General features: G+C 48.9%; 1 protein-coding gene across 1 annotated transcript in view; it reads left to right on the forward strand.

Moving 5' to 3' along the window:
* LOC144151367 (uncharacterized) overlaps positions 1–19,979 on the forward strand; it is a 178,676-nt gene that overhangs the window by 132,832 nt on the left and 25,865 nt on the right. The window contains exon 4 of the mRNA XM_077682397.1: positions 19,815–19,916. Within this exon, the coding sequence (XP_077538523.1) occupies positions 19,815–19,916 (102 nt within the window). The remainder of the gene's footprint in view (positions 1–19,814; positions 19,917–19,979) is intronic.

A 19,979-nucleotide genomic window follows, 5' to 3' on the forward strand; every position in this document is an offset into this window, starting at 1 on the left:
TAATTTTTCGTGTCCGCAATTAAAAATACCAAAAAATTTGCCAGCGCGCGCACGTGAGCGCGGGCTTCGCGGCGACTTCCCAGCAGTTAACAAAACCAAGAAAATGCCTAGCGTTTGCGTGCGCGTGCCTCGCGATGACCGCCCTGCGCCCCCGCAGCTCGTTTGTCGAGCCAGGCATACCCACTTAGGGAGATTTGTCAAGATTGGCCAAAAAATACCCCATCGAACGCCGTAACCGTGGCAACACTTGCTCTAAACGAGAAAGACTCCAGCGTTCACCGTAATCGTGGCAACATTTTCCCGGAATGAGAAAGACATACGCCCCTCCAAGGTGATGTCCAATGATTGTCAATTCCAAAACAATGAGAGAAGCTCACACTTATAGCAACAATGAGGGAGGAAAGGCCGTCGGCTGAAATCGTCTGAAAGCAAATCGTCTGATATCCTGGACTTAAACCGTCGGGATTGTCGTGAGGTTGCATACAGCTTCAGAAACTTCCAAGTCTTTCGCATTAGTGTGAGATTCCTCCATTTTTTTTTTTTTTTCGAGCCACATCTGATGCTCGGTGTTGGCTGGCCTATTTTACCGCATTGATTGCGATGATTGGCCCTCTTTGTGCATTGTGTATAGACGCAGAATCGTAGACATTTTAACAGCAGAGCTATGCTGGCCGAGCTTTGTACGTCCGTCGCACCAAAATACCTCGAAGCCTCAAGAAAAAAAATGTGCTTAGGGAGGTTCCGGGAATCGAACTCAGGACCTTTACGCCGTGAAACCGGCACTCTAACCGGTGGGCGACCCCCAGGGGCCGAAGCGTACAGCGTAAGCAGCGGCGGGGAAGAATAACATGTGCAGCCAATTGGAAGAAGAAAAGACGCTTCCTGTCATCGGTATTGAACCTGAGTCCCTCGCGCTGTTAAACCTGCCTCTATCCACTTGAGCTGTCATCGCTACCCGAGCGCACAGCGTTTCCTTTTGGGTTCGTAGCGCAGTCGCTGGTTTCGGACTTCACCGCCGGTTCTAGCACGTGCCAACGCGGTCCACTTTGGGAGATATGTGAAAGGTTGCGGACAAAACGATCCGGGCGTGCCAGTCACGGAGAACTTTCAGCGGCAAGTTCGGAAATACATGTGAGGTGCAACAGCCGTGTCCTCGATGAAGGGAGAGGAGCCGCCAGCTCTGCTGTTTCTCCAGCCTTGCACCAATAGTGCAAGCTGCGCCAATTTCTTTTAAGAGTGTTGGGACGTTTTTTTTTTTTTTTAACATTTTTGCATGCGGCGTAAGCGAGACGCATCAAGCGTTGCAGAGGAGCGGACGGGTTTCCTCGTGGGGTTCACATAGAAGTGCTCGTGATCTGCACTGTGGCATTGCGCAGTGCCGGGCGTCATGTGTGCACTGCGTGATGCCACAGCGTAGACCGAACTTTGAGTGATACCGTATGCTGGACATCGTCATTCGCCGACTGCTCATCGTTACCTGCGTAGATTGGTCAAAAGAGTGCATTGCTGTAACGCTAAACTACAGGATCGTCTTAGAGCAAATATCTGGCCCTGTAGACCGATTTACCGCTAAAACAACGGGTAATTGCACCAAGTTTTCTTTAATTGCGTCATTCAGTTTAATTTGTAGCCCAGATTGTACTTTTAGAGTTCCTGGGTAATTTATGTCCCCCCTCTCTCTCTCTCTCTCTCTCTTACATACACACACACACGCACGCACGCACGCACACATGCATGCATATGCACAGGCACACACACACACGCACGCATGCACGCGCATTGCCGAGTCACGGGTGCCCGCTTTTGGGCGGCGACGCGAGCAGCAGCCCAGCGGCGTGTTCTTCTCCGGCAACCGGTTTGCGAAAAAACGCCCGCATTACTTACACCGGCGGCACGTTCTCGTTCGTTCTCATTCTCGCCGGCATCGGGCGCTGACCTCGCGCGGCGGCGCCGCCGCCACGCCGCTCGTAAAAGGCGGCGGCGTCGTCCGGATATAACGGACAGTCTCCATCTTCCGCCGCCGGCGCTTCCCCAACAATTGATTCTCATCTACCTCCCGCTCCCTCCTTGACTACGCGCGGAACTTGCCCAAACGCTTTGGTGACGTAGTCCGCATTAAGCCTTTGTTTCAGTTCTGCAACACAACTACGCCCAAGTTATTGGGTTGTTTCTTCCACTCCCACTCCGTTTAAAGGAACATTACATTACGCAACTCGTGGTACTGTATGCAGACTTGCTCTTAGAATAAACTCTACGGTTTACGGTGCGAGCCGCGGTCGTGAAGTGCAACTAGAATTTATTACAACCCCCAGCGCTGGCAGCACTGCGCTGAAATCTGACAGCATGGTGGTGTACCTTACAGAGCGTAGACATTTGTTGCGCTAAGCAACCGTTTCATATTATATACGGTTCTTTTGAAATGATTCTGTCATTGTTGGGAAGCCGCAGTGCGCCCTTGCTGTAACGAGAAAGATTTTATTGCTTCGATATTCACAACCATATAAGGAGAACTTTTGATGCACTTGAGATTATTTACGAGGAAAACAATGTACAGGCTCACTTCCGAAACGAGTGGCTTAACGTCTGAACCATGGCTCGGAGTTCCTTGAAGTTTCAGTGAGGCCAACGGGAAGAGATGAAAATGTGCCTAGACAAGATTTGTGTGGTTTAACACTTCACTGCACACCCCACCTCCCGCCAGCACACCCCAAATTTTACCCCAAAATTTCAGAAACTCCAAATTGGGAATTGGGAAATAATTGCGTAAGCACTGTTCCTATAGACTGAATCAGTTTAAATAACCCTTCACTGGTCAACATACGCACCTGCAAAACGCCCCGTACCCTGCTATTCACCGAGCCTCTTTAAAGTAGGCCCCACTCTAACACTGAATTAACTGCTACAAAAACATTTGTATAGGGGCAATATATGTGGTCTTAAGACATGACCGCGCTTGGGGCTTTTATAGCGTTTTATTCGGCCACGAAATTGAAAAACTTCAAGCGTCACAAATATGCTCGCCGGTTTCCGAGCTCGATGAGTGCAAATAAATACTCATTAAAAAAAAACACACACACATTGCATACTTCTACAATAAGAGCCGCCGCGACAAGTTCAACGTTGTAGTTCTCTTCTCTCCCCCCCCCCCCCCCCCTTCCCTTTGCGAGAAAAAAAGTGCGAGAAATGAATTAGCCCAAATAACCCTGTAACTATAGCTAACTAAGATGAAGATTGAAGACTCCGGGAACCAGGTACCGCACGTACCATCGTTACCTATTCATGCGATACACGCGCAGACTAACCCGGCATACACGGACGTTCGCTGCCGCCTCACGTATAAACGCAAAATCAGCCGAACGTGCACACGTTGCGGGTGCTGGATGAGGTGTATCTAATACGCTCCTCTTTGAAATGGGCGCAGTTTTCGGTTCGATCGTATAATCAAACACACAAAAAAAGCTGCATCCCACCATAGTGAGGCGGTTCGGTATTCCGCAAGCATGCGCGCTATCGGGCACTCCGTAAACGGGAGCTGCCGTGAACGCATTCATGCGCGGCGCTCCTCGAATTAGAGAATTCCATCGGGCGCCGTCGCTGGTAAGGAGATCAAGGAGGCCGTAATAGAAGTAGAACACGTTGCGGTTGCAACAAGAAGAGAAGCAGTAAAGACAGGAAAGGGTATAACAAGGCGAAGAAGTATGGCGGTTTCAAGGGAGAGGCTTGTGTAGATTCCGAGCTGTTTTGGTTGAATGCAGGGCGCTCAGCTCAATCTTTATTAATCTAGGAAGCAACGCCTGCTTGGTAAGAATGCCGCACACTTCACACCAGTTCTTTCATTCTGATCTGAGTCTCGGGATTTGCTTTTTCTTTTTAGACACACGTCTGGTGATGTTTTCAAGCGTTATTCGAAACTTGATCACTGATAGACTGGTATCAGAGTAATTATCCTGCAAGCTGGCTTTGTTCTTATCTTGGAGGCGTTGCAGGAAACCCTATTTCTACTGAGGAGCGGCAGCCACCGTTGACGGCCCTGCCGATCTAAGCCCGCATCGACGCCGCTCTGAGAGATAAGAGGATCGACGTTGGTCTTTTGTGCGGCTTCTTGTTGCTTCTGCTCGCGCTGCCGCGAGTTAATTGAACTGCCCGGCGGAAATGAATCGTGCGGCCATCAATTCGGACGCCGAAATGTGTGTACACGCTGCGGTGATGGCGTCGCGGCCTGTCTGCACCGCTCTTGCGTCAGAGCGTTGACAACGATGGGCGCGTCATGCGTTAACGGGCTCTCAATTATTGTCGTTGTACACTCTCTGTTTTTGCTTGTTTGTTTTGTTTTATACGTTCATAACGTAGCAAGCCTTGTCTACGTATCCAGGACAGAAGCATTGCGTAATTGAAATTTACGGATTATGGAAGTTCTTTTAAAAAACCTGTTGAGTTTGGGCGGGATCACAGCGGTGCTCGCACGAAGTGTAGACCACTACAATACGAGAAATGTCCGCATGATGTGGTCGTTCGCCTCTCAACGTGACACCTGTACTTTCTATGGAACGGTTAACCCACAATTATAAGGACACAGGTTTAGCTTTCGTGATATCTGTGAACACGCCAGTCACCCCCTATTTTCTATTCTATTCCTGCGAAAGGGGACCCAACCTTCAATTTTTTTCCAATCAGTATTCCAGGCGTAGAAGCGCTCATCCCTGGCTTCGCTGAGAAGTCAGAATGTGTAGGCGTGCAACTCCGAGTGAAGTGGTCAGAAATACCATAATTAGAAATGTGTGCTCGAAATAGGCGACTTCTCCTCTCGACATAAACGAATGAGTAAATCGCGTTGTTAAATGAATGATTAGTGCTTTCAAGACTGTGTCAAGCGGTACAAATGGAGCTAGGGCTGAATACACAATGTCGACTGCATTCATTAAAGTTGTGTTTGACCCTATCATTATTAGTTTTATGCCATGACTGGTTTTCGGGTCAGCTTTCACGCAATTTCCTTTACCCCCGGATGTAACGTTTCCTGAGAGGACCTAATAAGTATACATCCCAGTTCTTGTTCCCACCAAAATGTGCTTTTGCCAGCCGTACAATAAGCGCGGATCGGCGCAAGCGAAAGCAGAGTCCGCACCAAATTCCGCTGCTGAAGCTACAGTGGAGAATTTCCTGAGATGAGAGCGAAACTGTGAAACAGAAGTGAAAAAATACGACTGCTTGTGTACGTACCAGTATACACGCGAAAAAGCCAGGTTGGGGCGAATCGGGAGCAAGTACGCCAGGTAGAAAAGACGGCTCACTCGACCACGTCACCCGGTTCTCACGCCGCTACTTATTCCATTACGCCCTTCACAGCCAAGGGGGCTGCACGGTTCGAATATCGCGTTTCAATATCAGAACACGGGCTCAAGGAAGTATACGCACTGCTCAAAAAAACGTGGTGTTCCCGCGCCATTTAGCGTATTGTTGCTGCGGCCGTTAGTGTTGGTGCGCGTTGTTGTGTGATTACGTGTCTTCACTTATCACTTATCCGTCCCATTCATCATTCGCATACTGAATAGCAAGCCGAGCTCGCTGCTAGGTTGAGTTCGGTTTTGCAAGCAAGTGTCTCTCTCTCTCTCTCTCTCTCTCTCTCTCTCTCTCTCTCTCTCTCTCTCTCTCTCTCTCTCTCTCTCTCTCTCTCTCTCTCTCTCTCTCTCTCTCTCTCTCTCTCTCTCTCTCTCTCTCTCTCTCTCTCTCTATCTATCTATCTATCTATCTCTCTCTCTCTCTCTCTCTCTCTCTCTCTCTCTCTCTCTCTCTCTCCATGTTTCTTGAAGGAAAAGAACCCACCGGTTGAACAAAAGGGGTAAGACGCTGCAGGTGGTCATCCAGGGTTGTAAATATCACGGAAGTGTACCGCCCGCCCTCGTTACGCCTTCGGGGTCGCCGCACCTTAAAAGAAGCAAGCCTCGACGGCGCGCGCTGCCTCCTGTTTTCTTTTTAGTGTATATTTTGGCGAACGGTTGGACTATTGTCGTCGGGCGCGGCCTCGACGGGCCTGAAAATTGCCAAGCGTCGAGAAATGGTGGCGTGCCGGATGTCACCTGGCGGAAAGGGAGAGGTTGGGCGGGGGAGGGGGGCATGTCGGAAGGTCGCTTCTTCCTGTTTAGCGTGTCAGCCACCCGGTAGGAAGAAGCAAGAGCAACGACGAGGGTCCGGTTAGCGTACAACAGCTAGGTGTGGACTGATTTACACATAATGTATTGCGGATGTGCCACGTGCAAGCAACAATTCGCGTGCCGCCTGCATACATACGAATTGCCCACGCACCACGAGTTTTATAATGAATGGCGCCTGTTGTATACCGTCCTCTTTTGCTCTTTTCAATTGTATTTCTCCAGAAAAAAGACGTTTATGGTCTCTAAGACTTGTTTTGCTGGCTCGAATGGTAGACGGTTCAGATTTGTATCGCGCATGCGAACGTGAACATATCGAACTGACTCCTTGGCCGTGAGACCTCTCTCAGTTTCGCAGAGTAAAAGATTTCAAAAGTCTCTTCGATTCGCAGTTCCGAAATGTAGGCAACTGCTGGAGACACATTTCGTTTTCTTTTCCTTTCATGTTTTTTTTTTTTTCTTGGCGAGGGCAGTGCTTGCAATACCAGCGACCTGTTCACGACAGTCGGGACCGGTAAATGGAAGAGGCCACATATTTTATTTGTAAGGCATACGAGCTACACCAGGCATTCGAACACACATGCCCAAATGCACAGGCATTTGCAGTAACACTTGACTGTTTAGTTACTACCCCCCCCCCCCCCACGCACACACACACACACACGCACATGCACACAGCGCTTCAACCGATTTTATATAGGCGGACTACACACACCCAAGTCATTGTTAGGCAGGCGCCACCGCAACATAAATGCGCACGTCTGGTCTTCGACACCTCTGTCCCTTCAACGCTTGCGAAAACTGCTGCTGCAGTGGCAACGCACAAAACGCGGAACACGCATGCGGGCCTCCCCTCTCAAGGCGAAGGCCCATTATGCAATCGCAGCTACGCGACTCCCGACGCGGGCAACCTCTTCATATACGCGGTCACGACGCTTCCTGGTACGGGCCTCGTCGTATGCTGCCGCATTTTCGCGCTTTTAAGCCGCACCCCTCATTCCGAACCACTGAGGTTTAAAGCGAGTGCACGGAACTCGAAGTGCATCCTCGTTAGAATATGAGAGATATAAAAATTTCTGTTCGCTAATGAGGTGCGTACAGTCGAGAGACGGCAATAATTAGTGTTCATAAGCTGGGGCTGCCTCCAATGGAGAAGATGCGGTACATACCCTGTCCGCCCTGAGCTGCCCTGCGGCCAGCAAAACTCCCATCATTAGGGACGCCGACTCACACGAGTTCGCACGGAAGCCGATACAGTGTGTCTCGGCTTCTTCCCTGCTACGTCTGCTTGGGCGATTTTCTGTTTTTAGTGTACGTTATCTTGTGTCCTTTACGAAGCGATTAGGTTTGGTAGCCAGGTCTCGTGCGAGGCCCTGTATGGACATTCTTGCAACCAATTATACGGCGTTCAGGATTGGAAACCCCGGCGGCCACTGATTCCGGTGCTGTCCCGAATTAATAAGACGCAGCGGAGATAGAGACGCGTTGAGGCGTGTCAGGAGTATACCGAGAAAACGAAGGCCGGTGGTGAAGCCGCGAGTGGGAGCGTCGCCCAAATGCCGGCATGTACTCATAGAAAACGACGACCGATAAAGAAGCAAGGTAACAACATGCAGTTCCGTGTGTTGTTGTATTGTCCCTTAAACACGCTGTATTAAATGGACCCTAACAATAAAATTACTGCTTTGTGTTATCTGAATGAACCAGCCTTTGGAGGAACGTCTTCCGGCTACTAAGGTGTTTTTTTTCTTTGTCCAAAAAAAGAAATGGTATATTACTAAGCAATATTTCTAAGTTCTAAGTTTCGCGCTAAACAAGGAGAGCAGTGACGTAATTAGCGTGTCAGAATTAAAGAGGGGCAATTACATAGAACTAGAGGCGCCACAATAATCGCGTACTAACGTTTCTTGGAAGTGTCTTCTGTGGTTGGGACCAATCGCATAAACAAGTCCCTGTAACGCCGTAAGGTCTGGGCGAAAAAGTGGACCTTGAGCCGTTACTGCTTCCTCTGTTTATTTGATTGTTTATAATTAATCGTTCGAAGTTTGTGTTAAAATTGGCATCATTATTATGTGGACCAAGCACTCCTTAGAATTAACGACTCATCAATTATATTTTCCTCCCTACCGCGTTAAAAGGTGTTGGCTGTTTGTCGCGCCATTGCCAAGGTAATGATAATGATGTAAAATAATTATAAATATTGTATGGAATTATTATGCGTCTTAAGTAATTATCCGCACTTAATTTTCTGCTTCATGCGTAGGCGACGTGGTTTGCAATTGATGTATACCGTAAACCCGTTGGTGTAGCGAAATCATTTGATCTAAAAGCGCACCTTGTTCGAAGTGTCTCACAGTCCCTGCTGTAGAGCATCCTGAGCAAGTAAATGCTGCTTTTAATGAAATACCGCTTACAACGAAGAATATATCTGCCCCGGAGACTTCCTTATAAAGAGAGTTTATAATAGAGGCAGACAGCAAATGCAATTCCACAACATTCTGTTCAAGCACGGAAGATAGAGTGTAGCGAAATGAATGGGATCCACGCCAGTGACTGAGCTTCTTATCACGCCCTATTCCCCACCATCGTCCTCCGCGATTCGATCCGACAGATCGTGGAGATCGTCGCTTAATTTCCTCGAGATCCGTTCGCCGAAGCTCATCGCATCCTACGTCACCACGGATGCGAAAGGCCTACGCGATAAATTCGGCGTTAGCAGTGCGTTTAAAATGCACTCCGAAGCTCTTCCAACGGAGGAGACCATCAGCAAAACCTCGCAAACACGTTTGTCTCGATTGCCGTCTTTTCCCTTCAAGGCTTCCCCTCTCAATGTCTCGCTCTGCGTTCCTCGTGCGCCCGCGTAATGCACGATGTTTACGCGCACTACCAGCCGCTGTTCCGGGTCGCGCGAACTTGCACTCTTTTCTTTCTGGGCACGTAACGCACGACTCGGCCGCGCGTGCACACAATAGGGGGCGACTCCTTATAGAGACAAGAGGAATGGCAAATGTGTGTACGGGTAATAATTGCTCGGTCGACGTTGTGCTCAGAATTGCTCGACAATCCAAAGGAGCGCGTGGAATTCTTGGCAATTGAGAATTGATGACGATTAGTTCGTCTCTTTTGCATGTGGAAATCGAAATTTCAACATATTTGGAAAGTAAAGGAAATGGAGGAAATATCTGTCCTCGGTAGCACGTCCATTTCTTTTACCAAGCAGCTACTGGGTGACTGGGAGAATAGATGACAGAGATGGAAGAAAGCAAAAGGTGTTCACTTAAAGCCCGATTTAAGCTTCGAGCAAAATGTTCTAACAAAGGAGAAAATTAGGCGATTGAGTTGGAAAACCTCCACTTCGTTGCACTATCTCTTAGAAGTACCCACGGTACTACCGCACTTCATTTTCAGCAATCTTTTTGGAGCGTAAGCAAGGATCTACAGATGAGATGCCGGTGCAACGCCCCCAGGTTACCCCGAAAAAAGGGTGAGAAATAGTGAACACTGTGATGATCTCAGGGTTCGGTGGTGGGAACCACGAGACGTATACGCAAGATCAATGACGACAGAGGCCACAACACGAAGATGAAGCGGGTAGAGGCAGTATATTGCAGAGAGCGGACACAGGGGGGTATGCAGAAGGCGATGAAAAAAAAAAGGAACAAAATTGAGAAATAAAAGAATGAAATGCAAAGGGAGAGGAAACCACAACTAAGTCCTTCCCTGTCGCAGTTTCTTGGCGATTCGTGAGAGAAAGCACATGCGTGAAGAAAACCACAACAGTCTCACTGATGCATCCCGTTGAGACTCGGTCGCGAGTGGCTCGATGGCTCCACGCTGACCGGAACGGAAGGCGAAGCCACCAGGCGCAGCGAAAACGGCAGGAGAGGGATCCCGGCGCTGTTGCCCAGTGCAGTAGCGGATCCGGCTGGTGACCAGGAGGTACCTGGCGATGTCCCGGTGCGGTAACACGGGCGCCGTCGACGGGTGTCTTCGCAGCTGATGCAGGCGCACCCCGAACGCTCGTCCGCCCAAGAGCCCGGTCGCGTTCCTCCTCCTCTTCCTCGTCTCCGGAGGCGCATACCCATTAGCGGGTGATTGGCCTCCTCTCCTTCCACTGTTTTCTTTTCTGCGCCTGTTTTCTCCCTGGAGCTCATCACAAACACAAGTAAAGTATCGGTACGGTATAAAAAACACAAATTTATTGGTCTTCCTTATGTGCAGGATTCGTCGTTCTATCCGTATATTTGACCCCCCAATAAGGCGCTTTCTAATTCATCTTCATCTCCTTTCGCTGATATAAACTTGTCACGTGACGTGAATTTATCTAGGGGCTGCCGTACGGGCCTGACAGGTAACAATGCCCCCACCCCTGGGGTGCAGCATACGCCCTGGGATTTACACTGTGTACGCGTTCCCGCCGGCTCTTCCAGCTATATTTTCGTGTATACACTGCACAGAGTACACACACCCAGAGGACTCTAATATTTCACAGGTTATGCGAGGGCATCAACCGCGCTCGGCTCACGCGTCTGTTCCTCCCGCCGCTCTGCACCATGTGTCCGTGTACGTCGCAACAGCGCACGCGGATAACGACGGCAAAACAAAAACAGAAGCGACAATGTGGGAGTCAAACCGGCGGCCACCTCCGGCCTTTCACGGGTCACGACCTCATAAGGAAAGGCGCGGTGGCCGATCGTCTCGAAGGAGCACACAGGCCGGCGGCCACATACGTTACGCCCAGCTCTCTCTTGCGTCGGCGTTATATACACTGTGTTCATTTTTTTTCTCTCTCTCCCTCTTCGAGATAAAACGCTAGAAGCGGCCATGTGCGGCCAGGGAAGTTGTCGCTATGTACGGAAGAGGAGAACGATGTAGCGATTTTGATTGGGTGCGTTGCTCCAAGCTCTAGCTGCGTGTACACTGGGTGTACGCTTACGTAAAAAGTTTGTATGTCCCTGCTGCGCTTAGCGTCGCAAAGGTGACGGTAATGTGACGCCAAGGTGACGCACTTGCTTCTTTCAAAAGGGGGGGTATATATTTAGAGTTCAATGGCATCTAGTTAGGAAGTGCGTAGGGACCTTAGAGCCTTGTCCTCTCCGGAGTATCCTAAAAGCCACAACCTTAAACCCTAGGTTGACTTAAAAATGGCAAGTGTAATTAGGCGATTAAAAAATGTTAAAGAAGCAAATATGCTGATTGCAGGAAATGCATCGAATATTTTGCTTAAAGAACTATCATCTTGTGGTTTCTTAATATTGCGCAGGATTGCCGCCTGAAGATGAAACCAAATAGAAAAGGTTCGAAGCATGACTAACATGCAGATATGAGATGTCCAAAACAATGCAGAGTAAGTAAACCGCTACGTGGATAAAGGCGGGACGGACGCCTCATCCCCTTTTTCTGCCCCTTCCTTCACGCATGTTACTGGTTAATAATAAAAATACACACCATGAATTTATTTGTGAGGTTGTGCAGTAGGGGGAAGATAAGTTAGCCATAACCTCGCGACGCAATATAACTAGTAAAGACAGCACGTAAAAGAGGCATAGAATAACCCTTGTTGCACTATTGGTGAAGGAAGCAACTTCCGGTCAATAGCTTGCCGTCCTCTTACAAGCAAATTGAAAACATCCTCCAAGGTAACGCACCACATTTAAAAGGAACCCTATCCGGCCATTGAGCGAAAGTGCTTAAAAATACTGTATCCGTCTCCAAGGCCACGTGCACTTGGCCCGGCTTGCGCACCCTGCAGTAAGCGGCCCTCGTTCGCGGGCCGTATACATGCGCCCATCAGGCCGCTATTCTACAATGTGGTAACAGGCCGTTGGCGGCCGTTGCGCTCGGAGCAGGCCGGACGGGTCGTTGGCCTTCTTGGCCTCGCGGCGAGGATCGCTGCCCTGGGAAATACAATCACCCGCCACGCCGAACGGCCGTAACATTAGGCGAGTTAATTGAGTGCAATCTGCCGCGCTGCTCCTATAGAGCTTAAATGGGGCGCTGCACGTAGCAGCTGCACGCGCATTTAGTTTACTCCATCCTCGCCCTGGTCTCTCTCCCACATATTATTTTCCTTCTTCTCTTCGTATTCCTTATATCAATTTGCGAAGTCCATCCGGTAACTTTCTGAACTAACCCTTTGATGATTGTAGGGAGGGGGTTCAACGACGGTAGGCCTCAGTAGGTATCCTTCCTGGCGACACCTGCGCCATTACCTGACCGCCTGCTCCCAGTGGTCATCACATCGAAACGTCGAAAAACACAGAGCCTTAAAGCGGATCTGGTTTCAGAATGCTTACTCTGCATAGAGCCTGCGGTATTCGGGAGCCGTATGATAAGTTTTACCCTTACAAGCCACTTGATATAGTTACGTGACATCCGTATAATGCGTGCAAATGACGTAACTGGTACAGACAGATTTACAGGGCAGTTGACAGTACCGGTTTGTACATGCTAAATAATTAAAGAGCCCATCGATTGAAACATTAGTCGATAGTCGATAGAGAAATAAAACTCGTACGCCAAGCGAGGGCGTTCCATGGGTATAATAAATGCGTGCCCCCATAGATCAGGGAATATGTGTTTCTGCAAAAACATGCCGCATTTTCCACGCAGTGGCCGGTTATAATTAAACGGCCTGGCAGGGTCATCTCGCAAAAGACACATGGGCGTCCAAATTTACTGCAACCTGCCATCTCCATTATTTCGAGCCGAAGCCGCTCGTTTTGTTTTATTTCGTTTCTTTTTTTTTCCTGACAGGAGCACGCCAATTCCAGTGTTCCGGCTCGGCCATCTTGTCTTTCCACGTGGCAACCCTTGACTTCATTACCCCCCTCCGTTTTTGGGGCGCCCTTCTCTCTCTCCTCGCATTTCCGTTTCCTAACCCCAAGCGTCACTGCTTCCCCCAAACCTTCACTTGGCAAAATGACAGCCGTAAACTCGCGCCGGCTGCGTTAACCTGTCCTAATAGCGCTCTCCACGCAGCAAGGGTGAGACGGTGGAGAAGGCTGCATGCAGTTAGGCCGTCGCTTATTCCACGCCCAGACGACCAGTTCGGCGACTCGTGGAAGCGCTGTGCATTAAGGCATCCCGGACATAACAGTTAGCCCCTCGGCGGGTCTGTCTATAGCAATCCTGCGTGCGTTCAGTGGCCGCCGCCGTAATGCGGCTGCGATTGTCCAGCTGGTTTAGTGAAGACGTCACGAAAGTGCAGGCCCTTGAACTTCTTATGCGCACTCAGAGTCGACAAAGTCTGTGCAGTCCGCCCTAATACCTCGCCTGTTGCCTTCTTCGTAGCAGAGATGCGTGCCTTCTTTGTCTTTATACAGGCAGCAAACTTAACCACCAAGTTCCCTGAGCTGTTGGCCATCAATCGACGACACGTCAGTGGCACAGCGAGGTTAATGAGCGCTAGTGATGGCCAACTTTGTCGTTCAGGAAATAACAGTTTGAATGTCGCAGCCGCTGATTACAAGTTATTCTCCCCGTACAATGTATCGTGTGTAGGATTCTCTGAGTACAGAATCCCTTGGTTACGACTCTACTTATACGTTACAGTGACCCAGAACGCAAAAATATAGGGAAGTTATATATCTCACTTCAATTTTGCCTGATTAAAAATGTGCCTGCGATGACTGAGGACTTTGCGCTTAAAGGGACTGTGTTTAAATTACCCGCGTCCCCCACCATTACATGGCATGCATAGGGCGTGACTCTCCTTGGATTGTAGTGGCAATCTAAGGACTCCTGGGGCAGTTGCCAAAAACGCGTGGCTAGTGCGTCGAATCTGGGCCACCAGGGCCGATAAGGAAGAATGCGGAAATTTGGAAGTGATTCGGAAAGCCGTACAGGCTAGAAAAAAAAGGATAGAACGTTCCTATACAAAGGGACGTTGTATACACACTCTTCAGTGTTTCCTGTGGGCATCGCATTTGTTGATAAGTAGTTGAAAAAAAATGCGCTTTTGTAGCTGATTGTTGTTTCTATTTTCTCTTGCTTGTTTTTTCTCTCCACCATACCCCCTGGCCCGGGACGAGCGCGTCGACCTACGTTATCTAATATTCGCGATCCTCTGACTAGTTAGAGCCTACTTTTAAGTGTTTGAGGCTGGTAATACCGTATCTGTGGTAGTTAATTTAAATTTCCAACACACTTTCAAAACTTAATTTATGTGGTAAGAACGACTGTAAAGCATGTCTCGCCATAAAACTACCTAGATTAAATAAACGCAAAATCGGGCAACATTCGCGTTTTTCGAAGAAAGAAAAGAAAACATCTTAAGGTATGTATTCACGTGTGAATGACCGCGGGAGCGTACATATAGCCAGATTTTGGACCCTTCGAGAGAAAACTATGGCAATATGTGTCCTCATGTGCGAAAAACCGCAGAAGTGTACATACAGTCAGATTTCGAACCGTTGCGCGGAAGCCAGCAGATATGACGTGCGTGGAACCAACGCAGGGTGCAGTGCCCCAGAGATAAGAAAATCGCCCATAAGTGCACACAATTAGAGATGCGCGACGTCGGGAATAGCAGTTTTTCGGTGGGGGGTCGGGTCGGGTGGCCGAGGTGCCGCCTTGTGATTGCACGCTGCACTTAGCGGATCATTCATCATATGCCAGGTAGGAGCGCGACCTCGTGACGACGCGTAATTCTCGCAACTCTGCGCGACACTCTCGTTACGGGGACACAATTCATCATGCGTAATGAATTCCGAGCGTGTCAAACGCACGCACGGACAAAAAACTAAATGAAAAGAGGAACAGAAAGACGAGCAACCGTGCCTCCACCAAAGTCGGAAGCAGTATATGTACAGATCGACAATAAGGAAATAGTGGGACTAGCATAAGCAGTATGGCTCTGCCTTCGTCCATGTTTTTGCTCTCTGTGCGCGTGTGCGTGTCTGTATTCATGTGGCATTATGGGTAGCCTCTCAACTTAACTAACCACAAGCGCAATGTTGGGCTTTAGGTTACGGCACGACGTCGCACAAGTCTTGTTCGCGCATGGCTTCTCCTCCATTTCCTGCAGTAGAAAAAAAAAGCAAGCGGGGGCCTTTCGTTTTATGTGTTGATTTGTCATTATTGGTTTTATGTTGTGTATTACGTTGAAATTTTATTCTTCTTTGTTTCTGCCCTTTCTCGAGACCGCAGTGTAGAGCCACCGATGTAGATTACGAAATTTTATTGCAGTAGATGTACAGCCTCCGAAAATAGATTAGGCTTACTAGGTCCTTTTTAGGTTCTTTTTTTCTTTTTTTAGATAATGTAAAGGCGAAGTTTTTGCGACTGACGCGGCCTACCGTTGTTCGGCTGTGCAAGACGTCTAGCGCCACCTTGCCGTCAGCGAGACAACCACGCCCCGACGCTCAGCGCTCAACCCGTTGTTCCCATTACGTAATTCTTAGCTACAGCGCGTTCCCGTTTGTCTAATGGCGATGGCTGGGGGTCAGGCCAGAGTATGGGGTTTGAGGCCGACATTAGAGATTGCTTGAAGGGCACCTGGACCATCCCAGCTGGTCTGGTCGTTCGCTTAATGCCCAAGATGGGCCAGTGTAACGGCGGACTTTGCTCCCGCTTTGTGGACTACAACTCGGGCTGCTCGCGTCATGTCTTCCAAGATAAGGGAATAGATGGCAGCAGTGGGAGACCCTACGGAGCGGGGCCAAGAACAAGATTAATGACCTGAATTGCTGGGCCCTGCAAAGACGGTTGGCGGCATCCCTTTAGCCTAAGTTAACCCTCACATGTATAAGCCGCAAGCCATCATGATAGCGAAACGTTTTAAATGAACGAATGAATGCTGTTCAATATAAGAGACGGAACCCCCAATGTCCATTCATCCGTCCGTCCGTCCATCCCTATTTTCTTTCTTTCTTTCTTTCTTTTGCCTACCGCTTTTTATAACAGCAAAAGAGATTCTGTTGGAGTCGAAAAAACTGCACTCTAGCGGTACGTGTAGATAAACGTTCGGTGCAAGTGGCGTTCATAACGTTTATAACGCTGGCTTAGATAGCACCAGTATCCGTTACCTCTAGTGAATAATTCTAAGGGCGCCACACACAAAAAATAACGCTAATAAATCCGCCTCTCTATGGTGTTGTTTACACCGTGACGTTGAAGGCCGGCTCCATGAACATGAGCATGTGCGTGCGTTTCAGGAATTAAGTACTGCGGTGGGCAGCTTCCTACCCGCCTCCTTTATTCATTGAACACCCACGGAAGACCACGCTTGCACATCAAGTGAGCGAGCAAATCCGCTCATGGTTACAGTAGCTGCTATTTATACCGCGAAAATTACCGCACCCTGTGGTTGATTTCGAAGGAGAAAACATTACCAAGCTCTTCCTAAACGCCCTTCGCAATCAACTGACCAAATAGCGCGTTATGGCGGCAACTTGAAATGCTCGTAATTACAGACTTCGCGCCAATAAAAGGAAATAATATGCGAACACACTACAAAAAAAAAAAAGAACTCTTCGCTGTTGCGGAGTGCCCAACCGAGGTTCCTGCGCAGAGCACGCCGTCTGTGTACTTCCGGATCGGAGAATGTGCAAAGTTCTTCACTGTTGACGGGGATAGAAACATAAATGAAACGGTTATTGGCCAACAAGCAGCGTATACGGCATACCCGACAGAACAAGCCTGCTCCTTATAGGTTTGCATCGGCGAGTATATTAATTAAACGCAAATCGCGTCTCGACCTGTCAGGGGCCGACATCGAGACTACGCCGACGCTGCCGGCTACGGACCTACGTCAGTTTGCTCCGATTAGGCGAGGACAACCGGTAATTTCTCCTTGAGAAATGGGTTCATTCACCCCGGTGGGGTTTGTCGTGCTCTCGCTAACGGAAACTACAGCTACGCGAACCTTAAGTTCGCCTAGGCACTCGTTTTCATTTTATTTACCCTGTAGTGGTTGTTCCGAAGTCGGTTCTAAATTTGAACTCTACGAGCCGTGGGATGGAGAACAGTGAATCGGTTTAGACTTCGGGTTCTTTCAGTACTTCTAAATGTTGATATTCCGGTAGTATTATGCACATCTCGTTTTTTAAAACTGGGAATATGATGTTCTGTCGTTGTAATAGCCCCTGGGGTGCTTTGGGGTCACATAAGAGTTAGAAATCAATCAATCAATCAATCAACCAACCAGCTAATAAACCAAATAATTAATAAATGAATTATTCCATTGATTAAATTACATTTAATTCATTGACCAAACGATTCCTCCATTCATGAATCAGTGAAGTCGATTAGTCAACCAATCAGTCCCTCTATCAATCGATCAACCAATTAGTCTCGTACACGCGGGTGATCTTCATCATTATACCACTGCGTGGGGCACCTTCTCGGCACAATGTTGGAACGATACAATCCGCAGTTGAGTGCACGTATAAAAGGGACTGAAAGCCGTGATGTGAGGCATTATTTAGCGTGACGTAGAATGTACCAGACCTCAACCAGTCGCGGAAAAAAACGTGAAACTATTTCGCTCTCCTCGGTAAATTAGGCACTGAATATTATTAATTTTGTAAAATTTCATGGCATACTGAGGTATTAACCCACGGCTGAAGCCAGTGGCGTGAACAGAATTCTAGTACAAAGGGGGAAACAAGGAGCGGAGGGTGGGTCAAGGACCTCTCCATTGTTTTGCTCATCTTTTTTTTCATGCACGTAAAGAAATGGCTGATCATCGTACAGTAGAAACGGAAGCACCGTAAGGTTGGTGTGTAGCTAGCTAGAAGATGGTCATTATTTCGTGATAGGCAGAGTTAGCGAGTCTTGAAAGCAACGGCGCGAATCCATCCTTGCATTTCAATTTCGTTTAAACATGGGCACGTGCAAACGGCTCGCCAGACGAACCTTTGCTGTCCACCGTGGCTGGAGGCGTTTGCCGGCCGCAATCAAATTTAAAAACAACATGAGGAAAGGAAAACGTAACGGTCAGATTTTCCTTCTGGTCTAAGCAAAAACAGTCCTATCCTTATCGTGAAGATTTGGGGCGTCACCGCAGTACAATATGCAGGCTATACAAGAAATATTTCCTCAAAGACGCTCTCTGACACGCAAGAGCCTCGGTTCTTACGGGCGCTTTCTGCTACACCAGCAAAGAATGCGGATGTACGCCTTCACTTTTTAGAGTTCCGCCGCAGCTGCAGGGGGTAAACTAGAGAGAAGACAAGGCGCATCTGTCAGGCGAGGCGTCGCGTTGTGCCTTGTTAATGACGGCGACGACCTATCCTACCGTTATGTTACACCGGAAGGTGTACACTTGACACAGGAAGGGGGCGAGTTTACCTCACCAGGTAGACGCAATCTGTCTGCTTCTGCAGATCACCTCGACGTCATGGCCAACCTACACTTTGGTTGCGAGCCCTTTGCCTCGTCGTCTTAATCGCGCTCGGAGTCACACAGCGCTTTGCAGGCGCTGCCCATTTACAGTGTTTTTAGGACAAAGAGAAAACGACATAACAGGGAGCAGGAATGAAAGCCGCTGCTTCTTTTCCCCACGGGCACTGCGAGGGTGTACCAGAGGTCATAACTTCTGGTAGGCGTTGTGCACGTATGCAGAGCCGAAGGGGAAGAAAAGAGTACACACGTCGTAAATAATGACGTCGCGCTGTGGGGCGTATGCACTCGCGTGCTTCGACAGGACAACTGGAGGTACCGGGTGGAGCCAACGACGCCGTTCTGGAGACTTCGGAAGAACGGCGGCGCTGTGGAACGGAACAAGCCGAGTGGCTGTTCCACACGCCCTACCCTGAAACGCAAAATGAGATAACAAAAAGCCTCCTAAGATGTGTGCGTCGTTGCATTGACGGCCGTCGTTACGAGGAGGTCGATTGTGCGCGTGCGCAGGTGTTGCGACGTGGAAGAAAGGGTTTGACACGCGCTCAGTGGTGTCCTCCGGTGAATTCAGGTGACCTGCAGCGGAGCCGTGCACCGAGTATTAACATTGCGAGTATTAACTCAAGCAGAATCGAATCGGAGTACAGGAGCAATCGACTGGGGCTACCGAAATGTATTGGCTCTTGATAGTGTGGAACTTGGGTGACGCTAGTGCGGCAACGTTTGTACCAAGCGTTCTTTCTGGCGGGAAATTGGAGTGCGGCCGGATTTGTACAATCCAGCGCTGCACGCAAATCAGAGCGAATTTGATATGTTCTCGAGGGTATGTCGAAGTGTCGCGGTTCTAAGTGTGATCTGCCTTTTATGAGAGTTCAGCGGCGTTTCGAGCGGCGGCATTAGCGACGACTTTTCCACGGAGACGTGGCGCATGGCACTCGCGCTACCAACTAAGAGCCCGCGACCGCTGAGCACTGCCCGCTTTTGTTTGCATCGCCCATTTTCCGCTTCCCGGTTGTTCTCAGTGTGATCAAGAAGGCCTAATTCCTTTCAGTTCAACTACCAGTTATTAACCAACGAAGAAAGGAATTTGAAGTGCCTTATGTTTTTTTCTTTCAGAAAATTGCGAAGATATTCTTAGTATCAAGCATCGCTGATACGATTCACGATGATAAGCTCGTGTCTGAGGTAAACTTGACAGACTACAAGTGTTAGTTCTTTCCGTCAATTATATAGGCTACAGCAAGCGTAAACCATTTCGTAATGTTGTCATCGTATACCGATAGCGTTCTATAACGAATACCACTCTTTGTCTCGTTCCAGTGTGGTTATTCCCCCCTGCACCAGGCGGCGACCGAGGGCCACGAAGAAGTGGTTCGAATGCTGGCCAAGCACAACTGCCTCGTCGACATCCAGGACGAAATGGTAAGCGTGTTTATCTGTCCCTTTCAGTGGGAAGTTCTATTGCGTTCCGGAGCCGTGTACGGT

Source organism: Haemaphysalis longicornis, unplaced genomic scaffold (assembly GCF_048455015.1).
Source record: "Haemaphysalis longicornis isolate Haplotype H1 unplaced genomic scaffold, Haemaphysalis longicornis Haplotype H1 scaffold_9, whole genome shotgun sequence".
Lineage (NCBI taxonomy): Eukaryota > Metazoa > Arthropoda > Arachnida > Ixodida > Ixodidae > Haemaphysalis > Haemaphysalis longicornis.